The 21,884-nt window shown below is 35.0% G+C and overlaps 1 protein-coding gene and 1 pseudogene across 5 annotated transcripts in view; both read right to left on the bottom strand.

The window, feature by feature from the left end:
* Positions 1-21,884, bottom strand: part of LOC306865757 (calcium/calmodulin-dependent protein kinase type II subunit beta-like) — a 72,996-nt gene that overhangs the window by 3,766 nt on the left and 47,346 nt on the right. The window contains exons 13-19 of one of the 4 annotated variants that reach the window (XM_079410531.1): positions 20,733-20,770; positions 16,370-16,402; positions 14,373-14,441; positions 10,485-10,533; positions 1,656-1,731; positions 1,327-1,421; positions 977-1,211 (exon numbers count right to left, since the gene is read on the bottom strand). In XM_079410531.1, coding sequence (XP_079266657.1) covers positions 979-1,211; positions 1,327-1,421; positions 1,656-1,731; positions 10,485-10,533; positions 14,373-14,441; positions 16,370-16,402; positions 20,733-20,770 — 593 coding nt within the window. In that variant the 3' untranslated portion in view covers positions 977-978. The remainder of the gene's footprint in view (positions 1-976; positions 1,212-1,326; positions 1,422-1,655; positions 1,732-10,484; positions 10,534-14,372; positions 14,442-16,369; positions 16,403-20,732; positions 20,771-21,884) is intronic. The other 3 variants (XM_079410533.1, XM_079410532.1, XM_079410534.1) reach the window with 3 other exon arrangements.
* LOC306865792 lies at positions 2,922-6,638 on the bottom strand (annotated as a pseudogene). Its single transcript has 4 exons — positions 6,470-6,638; positions 6,086-6,205; positions 4,704-4,845; positions 2,922-3,076 (listed from the first exon to the last, which is right to left on the bottom strand). The product of its transcript is annotated as an uncharacterized misc_RNA (transcript).

Here is a 21,884-nt window from a genome sequence, read left to right as displayed (position 1 = left end):
TAATACGAATTTATTTAAATAATTTATTTTAATTAATATAAATTACCTTATACAAGGATTTTTTGTATAAAATTATAATACTGTTCAAAAGTTTGAGGACAGTATTATTTTTTTATGTTTTTGCAAGAATTTCTTTTTGAAAGTTTCTTATGCTCTTATGAGTTATTTTAGTATAACTGAAATATTATTTTTTTGTTTTTATTAATATTTTGATTTCATTTTTATTTTAGTTAAAATTTTAGTAATTTTGTTGTTTTTTGTCAATTTAGTTTTTTAAATATTTTTATATATTTTTATTTCAGTTTTCATCAAGTTAAACTAAATGAAAAGGAGAAATGTTTCCTTGACAATAAGATGAGATAAAATCAGTTTATGTTTTTTATATTTTATTTTATTTCAGTTAATGTCTATTTTATTTCAGGTAACAATTTTTTTTTTTTATGGTTTCCGTTTCAGTTAACTATAATAACCCTGCTTATGCTTACCAAGGTCACATCTGTTTCATAAATATACAGCAAAAACAGTAATATTATGAAATATTATTACAAATTTAAAGAAATGTTTTCTACTTGATTATATTTTAAATATAATTTATTCCTGTATGGCAAAGGTGAATTGTAACATTATTTAATAAATGTCTAATGTGTCTTTGCTGAATAAAAAAAAACAAAAAAACAATTTCTCTCGATTAAATCTTAATGATTATAATGTATATTTTACGTTTGTTTTTAATTTATGTATTTAACTTTGTGCAATCTTGATATAGAGATTTACACTTTCTGAAGAAAATGTGCATCAGTACTCTCATTCACAATGCCAATGTCAAAAGAGCCCACCCTTAAGTTTGTCTATATTCTGGTGTCTAAATCTGTCCAGAATCCATTTCAACAATCAAACTTTACTCTAAAACAGATTTGAATCCACACCAAAAGCTTCAGTGTGAAAACAAAAGTAAAAATGTACAAATCCAAGTCACCTTCACTGGAGAGGGGCAGCCGGCGCACCGGAGCAGTGGAAATGAACGTTCTGCCATTTGGAGTCCCGGCGGTGCCACACGCGAGTCTCCTCCGACTGGCTGCTGTGCGGCCGGCCCTGTCCATCCACAAACTGAGTGAGGCGGATGTAGGCGATGCAGGCGGCGTCTTCTCCGATCAGGTGCACGTGAGGGTTCAGGATGGTGGTGTGGATGGGCTTGCTGTTCTTAGAAAGCACTGCGGAGAAACACACACACACACGGAGAAAGATCATGTGCATGGTGCTGCTGGCATTTCCCGTGATTTATAAGACACATAAATTATTTAGTCTTTTTTGCTTGAATACACTTACAGTTCTCAAAGTAGAATCTATGGAAGTCCATTCCCTCAACCAGGTTCCCCAAAGCCTCGGGTTCAAAGGATGTCAATCCAGGGTCACAGATTTTCCTGTTACAACGATGGCATTGTGTATTATTATTCAGGGAGCTGCTATAAACATGGATAGTTACATTCATCTTACTCTTAATTAAACTGTTGCTCCATTATGTGAGCAGAACTGACTGGAAGAAGACACTAATGGCCCCTATAGTGCTCTTATATTTGTACAATATAGTATGTGTTGTGCCAAAGTGGTTTGTGTCTGAAAGAAAGGATAACATAACATTATAACATGTAACATACGCATAAGCATCAAAGTCCCCATTATTGATGGCTTCGATCAGCTGCTCCGTGATCTTGATGATTTCCTGTTTGCGTGCTGGAGGAGAAAACATGGACACAGGTGAATACACACATACGGTTCATGCCAAGTAGTCCCACCTTAGTTTCATCATTTTATTTTGACTCAAAATTATGATTATTTAAAAAAATAAAGTAAATACTTTATACTTCAGTTTTTGGAATATTTAAATCTTTACATTAAAAGACGTGAATTAAAGACCCAATAAATTCAAACTGCTTAAAATGGACCAAAAAAATCAATAAATATATGAATAAAATAAAAATGGACAATATATCACAGCCTTTATTAATCTGTTCATTTTTTATTTTAATGTTTTTTAAATAAATCTTGTATGCTGCATTTATTTGATCAAAAATACAGTAAAATGGTAATGTTGTGAAATATTATTACAATTTAAAATAACTCTTTTCTATTTTAAAGCATTTCCAATTTTATTCCTGTGATCAAAGCTGAATTTCCAGCCTCATTACTCCAGTCTTCAGTGACACATGATCCTTCAGAAATCATTCTAATATGCTGATTTGCTGCTCAAGAAACATTTCTTAATATTATCAAGTTGTGCTGCTTCATATTTTTTGTGTAATCATGATACATCTTTTTTTCAGGATTCTTTGATAGACAAAGTTCAATACATTTAATGCATCCTTGCTGAATAAAAACAGCAGTTTTTAGCAGTAGTGCATGTTCCGCCCCAACTTCCTGTCTCAACAGGAAATACATCAGCACAGGAAAGAAAACTGTGCATTCATGGATTCTTTAAAACTATAGACTGACAGAGCCAAAGCTAGGCTAACTGTTCCTCTTTGCTGTACATGACATGAACAGACAGATGTTAACCTTAACCAAGAGTTAACGCTCTGAAACACAGGCAGAGGTCAGAAAGGTCACACCCACCTGACTCCAGACCTGAGAGGTTGAGAGAGATCTAACACACACCAGATCTGCTGTGGACTTACCTAGTTTCTCAGTCATGATCTTCAGTCTACACCTTCATCCTTTCCTCCTCAATACTCTGACTAAGCTCTCTCTCCTGATGAAGTTTGTACGCTCACACATGTACAGACTCACAAAAACACTCCGTCTTCATCTAATCAACATCTCCACCACTTTCCTCCTCCTCGTCTTCTTCTGTCTTTTCCTTGTTAACTGCACGGAGCTAGTTGAGCTATTCCTGGATCCTTAGATACGGCTTACTTCTCATTTCCTCACCCTCTCTCAATCCCTCCCTTCACGGCTTCCTGCTCCACTTTAGAGCTTAGTGGCCCCGACACGTCCTTCAGTTTCTCCTTGTCAATCTGGCAGCGCAGGCCTGATCTAAAGTCTCTGACTGTGGCTTCAGCTTTGATAAATGCCCCACTTCCTTCAAGCGGATATGTATGGAAGTGCATCACAGTTCTGTCACAAACCAGACTCCATAAATGTCACTTCAGATGCTTAAATGCTGCGTTTTTATCGGTGAAAACTGCCTCCTGCTGCTTCCGAATGTCATATGTTGGTTACAGGGTTGATGGGAATTCAGCTGCAGACTGTTAAGGGCCTGATATACTCATGAAGAAGTTATTTTCCATCCCTCGCTTAGCGGTAAAAAGATGTTTGATATAACAGAGCAGCGGTATACTGTCCAAAGCCACACACTACTGGGAATGGCATTTAAATGAATACGAATATGCTGCGCACTCTCCTCTCAATAACAAAATAAACAACAAAAATGACAAGCATTTGATCATAGCGATGTGGATATGTTTGTTCCAGATCTGCAATTTGCCAGTCTAGTTACATCACGTTTATTTATACGGCCCTTTATACGAGTGGTCAGCTGATATATCGGTCCATATTTGGAATTTCTAATTATCGGCATGGGCCAAAAAGTTTTCTGTTTGGAGATGTGTCCAAAGCGTACTTTTATTTTAACACTGACAGGATTTTTATTTTGACAGCATTATGTCAGGATCTTAGCCAAAGTCCCTTTAAGGCAAGTCATGTTACGCAGTGGCCATCTTTGAAACGCCGCTCAGCCATGCAAGTGCAGCTCCCATCTCTTTGAATGGGGAACATCAAATTGTACAAAACTGTTCACCAAGCTAACGATTAAATTTTATATTTGAAATCACCAATGAATTCTGACAACTGTATCATAAATGTTGTTTATTTTGTTACATAGCGTTAAAAAAAAACTTAAAAGCTTTCAGGCTAGATCAGCCATTCTTTCCATAAAGAATTGTAGCGTTTCTTTTTCTATTGTTAGTATTAATAGCAGTAGTCATCTAAACAGAAATTTATTTTAGAGATGTATTTTCTTTTATAAATTTTCATATTTAATAATTTTCAAATTATGTAAAATAAAACAATTTCGTTTTAGAAGTTCTTTAATTTTTACAGTGCATAGGACTTTTATTTTGACAGCACTAAGAACGTCAGCGCCTGTCAGTTCCTACTCCGTTCCAAAAAATGTAAAATAAATATAAATTTGATTTCTGCAATTATGCATGTGCTTTTACAATCTTTAAATTAAATAGTGATATAATTTATTACGGTTTCATATCGGCCACCCTAAGATATCGGCATATGCATTTATATGCATAAGCAGCTTTACCGAATTAAACATGAAAAAAAACAGTGTCAGTGTCACTTTAAATTAGCACTGCACAATTACAATTTCTACTATGAAGCAGCTCAACAATTTTCAAGTTTTTAATTTCATATGACCTCAACGGACTGAACAGAAGAAATGAACCAGAGAAGATTTCCACGTCACAGAAGGCAGAGCCACAAAGCCACACTAACATATTACATAATAGCCATGGATCAGTGCTGGTTGGAAACTGTTTACCAGCCAGAGCAAGATGTTTTGAACTTCCAGACAACTCCATACAAACTGCTTGAAATGATGCTACACCAGTTCATTTTTTAATTTTGTTTGAAGTATATCAGGGCCTTTAAAGTGCAATGTGGACCTTACGCTATAAGCACACACACTACATACTCACTCTGTGCAGACACAGAGGGGGACGGGGGCGGGGGGGGTAGAGGTTTGGGGAGGGGGGACTGAGGTTCGAGAGGAAGGCGACTCCGTCTGAGGTTGCGGGACAGGTGCACGGCCCACACTGCTCACCAGATCTGTGAACCGGGCTGAGTGGGTTGGGCAAGGGAGGAATGCATTGACCCACCATGAAAGACAGAGACAACATGTGAAGAGATGAAAAGGCAGTAACATCAGACAAATAACAAGACATATGGGGCAGTCATTTCTGACTGAACAGAAAATGCATCAATAACAAGGGGCAACGGTCAACACTTGGGCCAACAGACGGTACACGAACAGGGTCCAACATTAAAAGTGCATGCTTTCTCTGTTAAACACTTAAGGAAATGAGTAATACTGTACATCATGTACATTCACATTATAATTTTAACAGTTTTAATAGACATGGAGGGGGTCGACTCATGGGGCTTGATATATTAATATCATATTATGACTACCTGAATACTATTCACATTATCTTAATAAATCTTAATAATTCACTTTATCTTAACAACTAACTTAATAACCCTGTTACTGGAAACCAACAGCTTAAAAATGTCTTTATTAATAAATTATTTTATTTAGTACTTAATCAGTGGAATATTATTTCATTATTATTTAATATATTTGATTATATTTACTATTTAATATTACTTTTTAAATGAATAATTAAAATTATGATTATCACGCAAAATTATTTAATTAATGAATACATTTAAATTCTAGATTATTAATTAAAACATTAAAATTAATAACTAATTATTACAAAGTAATTACTTTAATGACAAACCATAATTCAAGACATTAAATTATTTTAGTTAAAACTTAAATATAAAACTCAATTATGAATTTAATTATGAAATTAATAATCAAGTCGATTAAAATACATTAATAACTTATTACTTATACTTTAAAGCATTAATGTAACTTAAATTAATAAAAAAATATTCTATAAAATATATTATTCAATTTAAAATGAATTAAAACAGATCGTTATTATTATTATTATATTAAAATTAACAATTACAAACTAATGAAAAAACATTTTAGCAAATTACTTTATTAAATTACTTTAATACTTAATTGAATTAATTTAAGATTAAATTAATAATTATTTTAAAAGATTGTTATTAATTATTAAAATACTCTAATTATTTAAAATGGATAACTATTATTACAATTATTAATAAATAACTAAGTTAACTAATAATTATTAATTTGTTATTAAGAAATGGATTACTTGAATGACTAAAACAATAAAACTACATAATGCGCTATAGCCAAAAACATTCCTGGAGCCTGTGCATGAGCGTCTGTGCTTAGGTCTGCAGGGGGCGCTATACTCACTCTGCATGATGGGGGTCTGTGGAGGGGATTGTATGGAGTGGGCAGCTGCTTCACTATCAGGCACGGCTGAGGGTCCCGAGCCCCTACGGGCGCAGCCCAGGATGTCGGTCAGCTTGGTGGCTGTTTACACATGAGGGTAATGATGACCGATGGAAGGTGGGTGCAAGATGACAGAAACTCATCCAAACTCATGCGTCTCTAAGGGGTGTATGTGTGTGCATGCCATTCTTTTTCCATTAGCTTGTTAGCTTTCTAGCTTTTTTATACAATTCGCCTCAAGAAGAGCAAAACTCATAAGAAGCTGGTTATTTTTGAGGGATTTGCTTTAGTTAGATGCTGTGCAAACCAGCCAGGCCAAACCAAACGGATGCGGACCAAACTTACAGAAGATGGCGGGGGCGGAGCCCGGAGGTGATTGGCTGACTTCAGAGGGGGCTTTAACTGAACTGCTATCTAGGCTTTTCCCTATTGAACGGGAAGGAAAAGGTGGGAAGAGATTGGAAAGATGAGACTGAGAAAAGAGGATGTGCAAAGATGGAACACGGCACACCATTTAACCTACTATTGAGGCTGAGCCATTTACATGGAAGGTGACAAATCGTCCCGCCCACTTCTGAACACGACATTTACACACAACGAAAAATAGTGCAAGGCGAACCTACATTTACCCGTGTGAATGAAACACACATACGCAAAGCCTTAGCCCACATCTCTTACATTTCCAGCATTCCCACAGATAAAAATACACCGAAGGTGTCCTGAAACACCCGTCCCAGAAGAGCAGGATGACAGAGAGCAGAAGTCAACAATTCTTACGAAACTTACAAACTCAGAGAAAGTCAAAAGGCCACAACAATGTCACAACAGTAGCAGACGCAAAATACATTTCGGTACAATTAAAAGCTTCAGATTTTTCATTTATGGATAGTTTTTTCAAAAAATGGCTTCAAAAAATTATTTATCAAAGACGAGGCAATGTGTGCAAACCTGTGAGTGCAGGAAATAGAGTACTTTAAAAGTTACATGTTTTTGTCAACCTATCTCTTGAAGTTTTCAGATTTTGAAACTGTATTGGGTGCAGATACGAATTCTGAAATGTTGCATATCCTAGATAGATCTGGACCAGAGGAATCACACTCTCAAGCTTTGTGTTCTGACAAACTTCGGCAATGTGTAACCTCATCTTCATTGGTGGATAGTTGGCGTTTATTAAACCCTTCTGCTAAGTCTTTCACTTTCTTTTCTGCTACTCATAAATCCTATTCGCGAATTGACTATATTTTCATTTCTACGTCTTTATCTTCAGCTGCTTGTGATGCCGATATCTGTTCCTTATCTTTGTCGGATCATGATGGAAATTTGTGCAGATTATCTTTGATCCCTCGGCCATCTCGTGCCACTAGATGGCGATTTAACCCTAAATTGTTACAGGATGGAAATTTTTGCAGTCAATTCAGAAATAAATGTACTGAGTTTATTGAAATGAACCAAGGTTCAGTGGATGATCCTCGAACACTTTGGAATGCAGTTAAAGGATTTATAAGGAATAACTCAATCTCATACGCCTCTTTCCTTCAGAAAAACCGACACAAAAAGATAGTTGAACTGGAATCACAGCTCCAGAATCTGACTAGAGATAATCAGCGTTGTTCCATCCTGGGAACCCTTAGCTCAAGAGGTCCGGCAATCTGAAACTATTTCTCCCATAATTATACGGAATACTCATCATCATATTTCTTTGTTTGCTGATGATATCTTATTGTTTTTGGAGAAGCCGTCACATTCTATTCCTCATGTGTTGAATTTATTTGACCATTTTGGATCTCTCTCTGGGTTTAAAATTAATTGGAGTAAGTCATGTTTACTTCCCCTCAATTCTAAAATTGATTCCATGTCCCTTTCTATATATATTCCATTGGTTCAAAACTGGGGATAGATGTTTCTCCTTCCCTGCAGGAAATCGCCTCAAAAACTATAATGGTATTCTAGCCAAAGTATCCTCAGATTTGGGAAATTGGTCTCGTCTTCCTACTTCTTTTCAGGCCTGTATATCGGTGATTAAAATGAATGTTCTCCCACGTATCAATTTATTTTCTTCCATGATTCTTCTCGCTCCACCGGTTGGCTGCTGGAATAAACTAGATGCATGTGTTTCATGGTATATATGGGATGGGAAACGTCCTCGTATTAAACTGACTACCTTACAACGATGTAGATTAGATGGAGGTCTTTCTTTCCCTAATTTTAGACTGTATGCTCAAGCCTTTTCCCTCCGCTCCCTTTAGCAGTTTGGTTTGATCCTGACGCTTCTGTGTCTTGGAGAGCAATTGAGGAATCTATTGTTTATCCGAATAAATTGAAGCATCTTGTTTTTTCGGGAGTTCTGCTTAGGCCGTGTAAATCTTGGTTTGGTCCCATTGTAACCCACCTCCTCTCCACATGGAGGGATGTTGAAAGACGTTCACAACTAGTTACAATGACATAGGCATTCGCCTATTTTCCACAATAATAACCTTTTGTCAGGCAGTACTCCATTTCATTGTTCGCAATGGACTCATAGTAAAGTAAACACTCTGGGAGATATCTATGATGATAGTGCCTTAAAATCCTTCCAGAATCTTAAAACTCAATATAATCTGCCAGGCACTTCCTTTTTTTTATGTATTTGCGCAGTAGATCGGCCCTACAGATGTATGGGGTTCACTCATACAAAAACTCTCAGCTGCCTGTTCACTCTTTACACAAACTAACTAACCCTTCCTTCTGAGGAATCTCCCTCCTCTGCTTCAGTCATCTATCTCTTTCTTCTTGAGCATTCATACAATCTTAATGAGGATGTGCATGTTTTATTTTCCGATCAGGTATGGGGTATGTTTAAATTGTCTTCTAAAAACCCTAATCACCAAATGAATCATTGGAAATTGCTGCATAGGGTTTACTTGACTCCAATGAAACGTTTTTATATGAATCTGTCATCTTCTCCTGAGTGTAATCTCTGTTCCCAAGGAGTTTTAGGCACGTTTTTGCATTTTGCATTTTTGGGAGTGCCCCTCTCTCTCACCTTTTTAGACTCCGCTCTCACTGGACCTATCATATTTGTTGGGTACTGAGATATGTTTGACTCCGCGCCATTTTTTCATGAATGACTTTTGGGACTTCACCTTGTCCGTCCAACAAAGATCTTTACTGTTAGCTGCTCTCACAGCAGCAAAGAAATAGCTGGTCAACCGCTGGAATCCTCCTCACACAATGGACAGATGAACCCGGACGGTGTATTTGTTGGACATTATATCGATGGAACTCTCTACTTCTCGTATACATGGATCTAACGTGAAAACTGTAAATTCATGGCTTTCAGCTTTTAATGTTGTGTCTTCTTTTCTAAAATCTTTGTAAAAATTATTTTATTGTTATTTGTTTAGCTATTAATATTAATTAATGTGTTTATTATTATTATTTATTTTATGCTATTTATTTATTTATTTTCTAAGTCTACCAAGGGGTGGGATGGGTTGGGTTTTAAATTTAAACAGTTGCTTTTTGTTTTGTGCTACAGTTCCAAGGAATAAAACGCAGTTGTAAAAAAAAAAAAAAAAAAAAAAAAAGTTACATGTAACTTTAAATAAATTTAACTTTATATAAATAACAATTGAAAATAATATAAATATTTATTTAATAATAAATAAAAATGTATAATAAAATATTTTACTTATTTTAAATTAGTGAGTTTTTTTTTTTTAAATATTACTATTATTTTCATAGTAAATAATAGTAACTTCCATCATGCCATATATTCACTACTGTTCAAAAGTTTGGGGTTGGTAAGATTTTTAATGCTTTTAAAGAAGTCTCTTATGCTCTTATATTGTGGAATATTATTACAATTTAAAATAGCAGTTTCCTATTTGAATATATTTGATACTTTATTCCAGTGATGTAAAGCTGAATTTTCAGCATCATTACTCCAGTCTTCAGTGTTCACTGATCTACTGCTCAAAAACATTTCTGATTATTATCAATGCTGAAAACAGCTTAACATTTTTTGTGGAAACTGATCAATTCTGTGATGAATAGAAAGTTCAAAATAAATAATCCTTTGCAATATTATAAATCATTTTTCAGTCACTTTTGATCAATTTAATGCATCCTCGCTGAATAAAAGCATTCATTTATTTTAAAAACATCTTACTGACCTCAATCATTTGAACAATACTGTATTTCTGAGTGAAACAGGAGGTTGAAGAAGAAAAAAAAGCTATTTGACTTAACTGTATCCATCAGGAACTGACTGGACTGTGAAAAGTGTCTTTATAGAGCTAGGTGATGTTTTCAGAAATGGAAAGTTCTTGGTAAAATCATATTGTTTTAATGAAATGCAACAAAAACAGATGCCTCTCACCTTTGACGTCTTCATCCTCAATGGTGGTGTTGCTGCTGTCTGAAGATTCCTGCAGGACAGACCAAATCAATCAGTGTCCGTCCTCACACCTTCACTCACACACACACCACCAAAACATTTACTCAACAAACAGCAACTAACTCCAATAAAGCACAACCAGTATTACCACTGAGACCACAATTACACCACAATTACAGTCATACACATTACACTTGTAGTGAATGACTCCAGCAGCAGTGTAGACAGTTTAATCTCAGGCCCAGCCACCTGGTGAGGCTGTAACACAGGCATTCAATGAAACCCAGCTCTTGTGTTGTGCATCTGCACGTCTCTTTCCCAGATGGCAGCATTGAGAACGCAGCTGCAGCCACCTGCACCCTCCCCTCTGCATATGCATGTGACTACCCACACACACACACACAAACATATTTAATAGCTTGCATTTAGCTTCTGACGTATTACAAATGCAAATGACCGAGCCCCCGTCTGCTCGTATTTCTGAGTTTTCGGCCCACCGCAAGCACCTTGAGGGTCTGAGCCGCAGGAAAACGGACTGTCAGACTTCAGCCAGCTGTGGCCATACATATGGGACGGGCGACCAGAGAGGGAGAGGAGAAAAAAGAGAGGACATTTTTTGGTAAAAATGAGAATGTGTGATTGGATGAGTCTGGGCTACGGGTTAACAGCCATCTTATTTTAGTATCATTAGACACTACTAAAGTTTTTCTTACTATTTTGAATCAGTTTTGATTTTTATATTTTCTGTTTTTACTTTAATTTCAGTTACATTTTTGTTTCTGTCATTTTTAGTAGGCTTTTTAAAATATATATATGTCTAAATAGTTTTTTATTGATTTTTATTTCAGTTTTAGTTTGTTATTTAGGTACAGTAAATTAAAAATACAAACGCTGCCTTGATAACTAGCTGAAATTGTTTTTTATATTTTATTTTATTTCATGTAACTAAAATGTTTGTGTTTTTAGTTTCAATTTGTTTTAATTATAATAACCTTTTGTTAAACATAATCATTTGATTTAGCAATGACAATAGCAAAATAATAAGTTTTAATTAATAATGACTCTTTATCACACCCTTGAAGTCAACATGTAAAACTAATTAAAAAAATCTAACTATTTGATGGCATTAAAACAACTTTCCTTTTTGTCAGACTTCATGATCAGATGCTTTTATGCAAAGCAAATTACATTGCATTTAGGGTACACATTTTTTACCATTTTATTTTTCCTCACACAAATGAATGAAAATTATACAAAAATTTTGTTGTTTTATGACATAATTCAACAATTTCTTTAAAAGAAAGCAGCAGATAAAATGCTTTGCAATGTAAAAAAGTCATTAAAACCACATTAGAACAACATTCAATCAATTTCGACCACTTTAAGAGTATTTCACAACTCACCAGTTTACATTACTGTTCAAAAGTTTGGGGTCAGGAAGCCTTTTTTATATAAAGAAAGCAAGGATGCATTAAATGATCAAAAGCGACAGTATTATAATGTTACAAAATATTTATATTTCAAATAAATACTTTGTTAATCAAAGAAAAAACATTTTGCACAAAAATGTTAAGCATTGCAACTGTTTTCAGCATTGATAATATTAAGCAAATCTGCATATTAGAATGATTTCTGAAGGATCATGTGACTGAAGACTGGAGTATTGATGCTGAAAATTCAGCTTTGATCACAGGAATAAATTGCAATATATTCAAATAGAAAACAGTTGTTTTAAATTGTAATAATATTTCATAATTTGACTCTTTTTACTGTATATTCTTTGCATAATTAAAAGTAGCTTTGATAAGCATAAACGATTTTTAAAAAACAAGCAAACCTTACCAACCTCAAACCTTTGAAAAGTAATGTTCCCCCTGTTGAAGGTGAACTCATTTCTGCTTAAAACCAAGTGTGTATTGACTAACAAGAGTCAAATGAACACTGTTTCATTGTTTTGCCTGAAACAATTAACACTGAACACCGTACTAAACACCACACTCTTACCCGAACACTTTCCCATCCTAATGCGACTGCACGCTCACTCACAAGCCCAAAACAACACCCTCGCTCGCACCACAGAATAAAGAAACTGGCAACAGACGACAGAAGCAGAGAGAGGAGGAGAGGAAGGTGGAGGATGAAAGAGAAGAGGATGGGGAGGGAGATGTACCTTGATCCCATCCACTGGGTTATGGATAACAGTGGTCTGAGGCTCCTAAAGAGAAAGAGAGAGAGAAGAGGAAGAGGAGACGACAGCGAGAGAGAGGAAAAAAAGAGGAGCAAAATGAGATGGAGGTGAGAGATGGCAAGAATAAAAGTGTTAGCAAAAAAAGACGACAAAGATGGAGAGAGAGCAGTCTCAGAGCGGGAGGGAGAGAGAGAGAGAGAGGAAGAGGATGGAGGTTATTAGTCGCTCTGGTTAAAGGCAGAAGACAGCTGAAGGTCAAAGCCCAACATCTGAAGCCAGTCCAGAGACACGAACGCATCTAATCCCAGAAAAAAACTTTCATTTAAAAACAAAATGCACAGAAATCACAAAGCTATTGCTTCAGGGTAAAATAAGCTTGAAGGACTGAAATGTGCTTAACAAAATGTGATCATCTCTATCAGAATATCAAAAAAATCGTTGCCTTTTATCCCAACAATGATACTTTTTAAGCTTTTCAGGAGAAGTTTTGCTCATTAAACAATATCAAATGTTGAAAACCTGCAGCTGAAACATCTATAATGGTCCAAAAATGCAACTGGACACTCAAGTCACACTTAAAAATACGTCACTGCATTAGATCAGGGTTTCCCAAACATGAGGGAACTTTGTGAGCGGATGAAAAGCTAATCGATTGAATCACAAAAATGTTCAATTAAAACAATTCGAAAAATAAAAACAATCCAAAAAAGCTATAATATAACATAATATTTCAATATAATATAGCATAATAATTTGTTTACCTGACTATTTATTGCCTTTTTAGTTTTTTTATTGAACGTTTATCGAGTTATTTATTGAGTTATTGAAATATCTTTAAATGTCAAGGTAGATAAAGCAAATATTTTAGATCAATTGGCAAATAGTTTGGGAATCCCTGCATTGCACTGCATTAAATAAAATAAAAAATAACATAATATTTTTTTAAAGAGCACACTTTAAGCAAAAAAACCCCACAAACTGTTAAGTTTGAAATGATAATGTTTCCAGATGCCACTTTTTTTATATATTTTGCAGTCGTTTTTAAATGTGACTTGAGTTGCCAAAGGCTTTTTAGGTCACTGTATCTGTCAAAAAACAATGCAATTGTGAGGCTCTGAATATTAATAATAATAATAATATGTAACTAACAATAAGATATCTGTATTTTATTCGATGATATTGTACTGATTACATCACACTGGATTTATAAAATAAGAGAAATAATGAAACTAAATGTCTATACATCAGACTTTACAGCATTAGGTTATGTAAAAAGAAGCAAAAATGCACAGAGACATACACACCGACACATATATTTAATGAAACATAATAACGGTCATAATGAGAGTCAAAAATAATTGAAACACAAAGACCCAACATCTTAGTTTGGTCGTTCTGCCATTGATCCAAACAATGAAAAACACAACGGACATGCACAAAACATAAAGCTAACTGATGCTCGAAGCATCAAAATTCATCGATCACAACATTAACATTGTTTCGAGGACAAAGATGAAGATGCGCTTGGATTGAAGTCTGTGACAGACACACAGCATCTACGACAGGTGGCCTGACACGCACCAGACGCTGACACAGACAGACATGTGTGAGACAGGAGAAGGAAGCCAAAGCGACAGACGAGTCGGACGAGAGAGAACAGAGAGGAACAAGGAGGTAAATACCAGAGCAGGAGAAGGGACGTTTCCTTTGGGACTGGTGACTATGCTGTTTTTGGCACTGTTTGACTGTGGCTGTGCAGAACACAAAACAGTGTTAAAGGGTGTCAGTGGGTGTTTACAGGCGAGAAAAGAGAGAAATACAGAGACAGAGCAGGGTGATAATGTGAGGATTGTGTTTTATGTTGGAGCTCAACACTGGTTTAAAAACACAAGACTGATGGTCTTGGAGATTCACCGAGTGACATCATTTGTTCAAATCCATTTGGGTGAATCTCATGAACCTGTGAAGTACATTTCCATGTCAACATCACATTTCACCACAGAATTAAGAAGAAAAACAACAAATTGAGAAAATTAAGCTTTTTGGGGGACCATTCAAATTATTTGCTTTTTGGACAATTATTTTATGACAATTTAGCACATATCCCATGTATCTGGATTTTTTCCGTTTTTAAATAATTTATTTATTAATTTAATGATTAATATTATTAAGTAACTGATTCATTAATTATTCATTTTACAACAGATAAAACAATAGATAGACAGATAAAAATATATATTTTTCATTTATGTAATAATTAATATTGTTAAGTAACTGATTCATTAATTATGCATTTTACAACAGATAAAACAGACCAACAGATAGATGAAACAACAGACAGATAAAAACTACTTTTTCATCATTTATTTATTAATTTAATAATTAATATTGTTAAGTAACTGATTCATTAATTATTCATTTGAATAATTGAACAACAGATAGACAGAACAAATATATGGAAAGACAGATGCAATGATAGATATTAATAATGTTTAATAATTTAATTTATGTATTAATTATTAATTTAATAATATTGTTAATTAAGTAGCAGATGCATTTATTATTTATTTTAAGACATTTGTTTTGTCATTTTTTAAATGGTGATTATTTGATTCTCATTAAAAAAATTACAAATTATATGTATGCTGTAAAATATAATAATTAATTACCATGGTGTATAAATACTTAATTTATATTCTATTGCATTATAGTATTGCTTAGTTGTTGTTGTTTTTTTTTTTGCATTAACATAGCTGAAAAATAATGTCAGGAAAAAGTGCCATGAAAACATTTTTACAATACAATAATATATTGTTGGTTGTGTTCATTTGACATGTCTTAATTTCTTTAAACATTAAAACAACTTATTTTTTTTTTATTTTGACAAGAACTGTGACCTGGGCAAGTTCTTTATTTTTTGAGATTCGCTCTTTTAACATGTAACATTTTTAGTAATAATTTTAATGCATCACATAGCACTGCTGGAAAATCCAGTTAAACCCAGTTTCTGATAGCTGGTTTTACATGGTTTCAATGTGGTCCATGCTGGTCATTTGCTGGTCCAGATGGTAAGTATAAAGTTGACTTGGTAGGTTGTGTTGAGCTAGTTCACCCTAGACCAGCAAAAAAACTGCTTTTCCAGCTTGAGATGCTATGTTTTTCCCCAGCAGGCTGAATAAAAGGAATCAAAATGAGAAAAAAAATAAAAAACCAAACAGAATTATGCAAACAGTTCAGAAAACCTATGCTTGGTCCATAGTTTTCTTAGAGAAAGTCGCAGTAGGAAAGCAGAACTAGAGGAGAGTCCTTATGGATCCACAGGAAGTACAATCATAGACAACAGCAAACAGAGACACAGACACAAGGAAGCAACACACAAGACATTCTGCACAACAGTCTAAAACAAACACATCGACCCTACAATAACATCAACCCAAAACCACTACGACCCTCACCTGCGTCTGAGGAGTGATTTAAAGCCATCTGACCCTTTAAATCAACCGCTTGACATTTGAGCAAGAGAAGAATCAATATAGATCATTACAGAGGAAGAGTAGATTTATTCGACACTGTGCATTAAATGACATCACAGGATGAGCAAATGAATGAATGGATAAACAAGAGTGAGATGAGAAAGGGATGGAGGGATAAAGAGATTAGGATTAAATATCATTCTCACCATGTACTGAACGGTGGAGCTGGATTTCCGTTTCTGGGTGGAAAGGGGGTGATGGAGGGATGGAATGAGAGAGTTAAATACATGTCATGATGAAGGCTGAGATCAACATTAATCACACAGAATCGGACAGACGTATGAGAGGCAGGAAGATGAGAGAAGGTGCACGTGTAGGTTTTCCCAAGAAAGTGAGTTTGTCTGGTGGATAACAGAGTTTTGATGTGGTTTAATGTACAGAACAGTCCTTAAAGCCTTCTCTTCTCAGAGATCTTAATACATAATTGTGAACACACACACACACACACACACACACACAGCTGCTGATGGGATTGAGTCAGTGCAGGTGTTGACAGGACTGTTCCTGTATCTCTACAGTTATGAAATTATTTTCAGAGAAAGAAAAAAGTTTAAGCTTTTGTCTATTGTCTAATCAAGCTGTAGATAGATAGAATAGATAGAATGACTGAATGATAACTAGATAGAATAATAGATAAAATATAGATAGATAGAATAATAGATAAAACAATATTTAATTTAACCTTTATTTAACCAGGCAAGTCAATTAAGAACAGGTTATGATTGAATGATAGAAATATAGAATGATAGATAGATATTTAGACAGAGAGAATGATGGATTGATAGAAAGATAGAACAAAATATAGAGAGAACGACTGAATGATAAATAGAACAAACGATAGAGCGATGGAACAATAGATAGATAGAACAAAATATAGAGAGAATGATATAGAATGAATAGATAGAATGATAGATATATAGACAGAATGACACAAAGAGAACGATAGATAGAACAACAGAATGATATAAAGATAAAATGATAGAACAAAATACTGAGACGACTGAATGATAGATAGTACTATAGAAGGACAGAAAGATAGAAAACATGAATATCTGAAAGAGAACAATAGATAGATATAGATTACTTTAATTTCTTTAAATTACATTTCAGTAAACTCCTCTTCCTGTCATTCTGATTCTACTTCCTGTCTCTTTATTCAGCTGTAGTTTCTTTCGGCCTGAGCTTGTGTTTGTGTGGGTCTGTAAGAGTTAACTTCTCACAGTTCCTCCAGCCGTGATGCTCTTCATCGCACTGCAGCACCAAAGACAAGACAGCGAGAAAACCAGAGCGCAGAAAAAGGAGGGAAATGTCAGAATGGAGGAGTGTGGCGAGTCAGTTGCTAAGCAATGAGTGAGGCGCAGTGGAAGGAAGCATCTATTTCTGTCTCCCAGCTCCCTGGGTTCAAACCGCCAGCTATTCCTGGAGCGAGAGCTACATTCCCACCCGCCGCTGCTCTCACTCTGGATCGGGATGATATATGGGATCCGGAGCGAGGCGAGGGAGGAGGAATCATGGAATGATTGGCAGCGAGAGATGGAAAGTGCTTCATTAGCGCGGCTGACAGTCACAGGGCCGATGAAAGATCACACCTGCCCCAGCAGATAATGAGAGCCATAGGAAAATGAACGATTCCCACCGCAGGTGCAGTTTTGAGTGAACTCGTGGAGGAGATCCACTCGGTGGCTAACAGGAAGTGAACTCAGCTGAGGATGAGAACACAGTCTGACTGTAATGATGATGTGGGTGGCGAGCTGTGCCGATTCAGACTCAACCGCAGTCAGATACGGAGAGGAAGTCAAAATACTGTATCAATGCATATCGGTTACTACACTACTGTTCAAAAGTCTGGGTCAGCAAGATTTGTTTTTAAAGAAATACATACTTCTACTCAGCACACATACTTACAAATAATCAAATGTGACATTCATAAAGTTACAAAAGATTTTTATGTCAAACATATGCTGTTCTTCTGAACTTTTTATTCATCAAATAATCCTGAATAATCCACAAAATATGAAGCAGCACAGCTGTTTTCAACATTGATAATAAGAAGAAATGTTTCTTGAGCAGAAAATCAGCAGATTAGAATGATTTCTGAGGGATCATGTGACACTGATCACAGGAATAAATTACATTTTAAAATATAGTTAAAAAGCCATTTTAAATTGTAAGAATATTTCACAATATTACAGTTTTTACCAGGTTTATTAGAGTTCAGTATAACTAAAACTGAAACCAAAATTAACATTTGAATCAAAATAAACCATAACAGAATTAATATGAAATACAAAAAAAATTCAGCTAGTTGCCAAGGCAACATTTCTAATTTTAAGTGAGTTTAAATTGATTGTACTGAAATTAGAAACTAAAATTAAAATAAATACAAAATATAAGTATAAACTATAAGATGTTATCAATTATAATGAAATCAACAATTTTTGATTAAATAAATGCAGCTTTGGTGAGCATAATATACTTCTTTCAAAAACATTAAACATCTTGCTGCCCCGAAACGTTTGAAGGATAGCGTATATGCCAATATTGGTGTTTTATTTAGTGCAATTCAATAATGGAAACATATTATATTAGGATTTTTAAAATCTTTCTTTGTCAGTACAAAAATACTAAAACTTATACTTCACATATATCGTGTTTATTCCAGATATCAATTTAAAGGGACAGTGCACCTAAAAATAAAACTGACAGCTAGAAGGAGGCTGTGAAGCTCAAGTTTAAGCAAAATCACTCTACTGTACAAATTTAAAGCGTCATCTTTGAGGTTCAGCTGCAACATCCTCATTTATTCAGGACTAAATGTTACAGAAACGCGGCATCAGCACGGGACAGAGCCACAGGATTTTCCTTGGAGTGCATTTTAGCGTCGACCTCATAAAAATTTACGCTAAAAGATTACATAACGTGTGATTAATGCTCAGTGCGGAGGGGATTATTCTCTAGATTAGACTCCACATCCAATCCCTAATAGAGAGCAGTCACAGTTTCATTTCTAATTCTACGGTGCAATAGAGGTGAAAGCCGACCTTTTTACTCTGTCTGAGAGGATTATATGTTATCAGAACAAATGAACCTGCAAGTGCACTCTCTCTAACAGCTCATTACGGGTCAGAGGTCAACATCTGTGCGCGTTCACCTGATGCCGTGTGACGCACACCGGCCGGGAACGAGCGCCGGAATGCTCTGAATGGACCTGATGGAGATCGATCAGGGCAAATCCAGCAATGACCGAAGCACTATGGGTAAACTATACAGAGATAATAATGAGATAAGATGGAGATCAGAAATTAAAGAATGATTAAGGATGAGCTTATACTAGGGCTGGGCAGTATAACGCAGTGATGGCAAGAATGGGTCAAACGGTAAAGATTTTGCTAAACTGTTTCTATAGCAGTATATCTGTGGTGCAACTGAAAAAAGTCTGACAGTGTAGGTTGTTTAAGGGTACAACCAGAGTTGTTGTTAACTAAAGTTATTAAAAAGAATTTCTGTTTATTGAAATAAAGCTAAAATAAGATATAAATATGTGATGAGACATTTGAAAAAGGAAAAAACGAAGAAATGCCTTGGCAACTATAAGCTGAAATTGAAGATTTCTAAAAATTACAAACTAAAACGGAAATAAAAAACTAAATCTAAACAGAAATATAAAAAAAAAAAAAATTATAATAAATCAAAATGTGAAATGCTGCCTTGGGCAGCATTAAAGTTTAAGTTAAAGTACTAAAATTTCTAAAACTAAAATAAAAAAGCTAAATATAAACATTTAGAAAAACATAAGAATGAAAAAAAGCACATAAAACTAATATTTTAAATAAAACTAATGAAATATTAAAATCAAATTCAACATATTAATAAATACTATGATAGACTATAAATGAAAATAAATTTAAAACATTTATAAATGCAATGCTAGCCTATAAATAATACTAAAATAACACTGGTTGCAACATCACAAATAGTCACAGTTGTTCCTATAAAGGTTATTTTACACCAAGTATGGCTCATCCAGCCATCAGATTTATATGCATTACTGATTTAACTTGTTTCATAATCACTGAATAATCCAAAAACAGGTATTAGTATGTGGTTATGTAATAGATAAAACATTTTTGGATTGAATTGCGGGAAAATGTCTATATTGTGATATACACTTAATATAATATTATTCATATTATGAAATAAAATTACTATACCGCCCACCACCAGCTCATTGTCCAGCTTACTTAGAGAAGAACCAGCGAATCTTGCAGAATAGACACAAACACACACTGCTAGAAAGGACAGTACATGAAGACAAACACTGCAAACGCAAACACACAGATCTGCTTCAGATCAGACACACAGTGGACGCCAAAACTTCCACCAATGAAAAAACAAGAAACGGTCAGGAATCCCTCCTCTATGGAAACTGTGCTTGGCGGATGTGAACAGAAAGAGAAAAAGCTATGAAAAAGAAGGGAAAGAAGAGAAAGAAATGAAAGTGGGTCTTACCTTGACATCGGCCTTCTTGTTGAGCAGGCTCTTGGCTGCTGTAGACGGGGAGAGAGGAAGCGCAAACATCAGCACGCTGGGATGGGAGCAACAGTCAACATTACCGGAGCGCTAAAGGTGCTCGGCCAAACATGTCACATAACCGTCCGAGCCAGCCGGGGAAATCCCTCCCGCCCCACATCCAGAGGATTACAGCCATCTAACACACTATGTGTGGAGCGCACGTCCGCACACGCATCACAAGAGTGCACGGTGCGGCCCGCGGTCAAACCTGCTAGAATTAATCACCAAATGTGAATGAAACATCCCGTCCAGCAGTGAGGGGTTAGTGACTGCCATGCACACGCAGGGGATGCGCTGGTGCACATGCAGAAGAGTGCAATCACACACACGGTTACCTAGCTATAGATACCTAAGATATAGCATTGACTTCTGTTGTTTTTATAGCATGCAAATGAATAGCTCATAAATATCCATAGAACAAGGTCAATTTACTTGAAGAGCCAAATTGCATTAGATAAGATATTTTAGATTTCTCTTTGTTTTGTTTTAAGCATAAATCAAACTAAATTAGCTGTGCTTTATGCTTGAAACAAGATGAAAATATAAAATAAATATATATGGAAACAGGTACTCATGTATACGCATTAAGAATGTTTTGGGGTTTTCAGTTGTAGATATTGCAGTTTAAAATAACCACCTTTTATTTGAAAATATATTTTGAAATATTTTTTTAACTTATTTACTTATTATAAATTATTATTTTACATTATACCTAATTTACCATTTTTTTGCATTTTAGTAGTATAAAACTAAACTTAATCCTAATTCTGCCCATAAAATAAACCTTTTGGGGAAAATGGGGAAAAAACAAAAGACATTTCCGCTACTGTTCAAAAGTTTGGGGTCTAAAAGATAGTTTTTTATGTTTTTGAAAGATCTCTTATGCTCACCAAGGCTGCATTTACAGTTGTGGTCAGAATTATTGAAACCCTTGGTAAATATGATCAAAGAAGACTGTGAAAATTAACCTGCTTTGTTAATCCTTTTGATCTTTTATTTAAAAAATTCACAAAAAGCTAACCTTTCATTGGATAATAAGAATTTAAAATGGGGGGAAATCTCATTATGAAATAAATGTTTTTCTCAAAT

Source organism: Barbus barbus (genome assembly GCF_936440315.1).
Source record: "Barbus barbus genome assembly, chromosome: 47".
Classification (NCBI taxonomy): domain Eukaryota; kingdom Metazoa; phylum Chordata; class Actinopteri; order Cypriniformes; family Cyprinidae; genus Barbus; species Barbus barbus.
The sequence above is the reverse complement of the archived record's forward strand: the minus strand, read 5'-3'. Positions and strand labels throughout refer to the sequence as shown.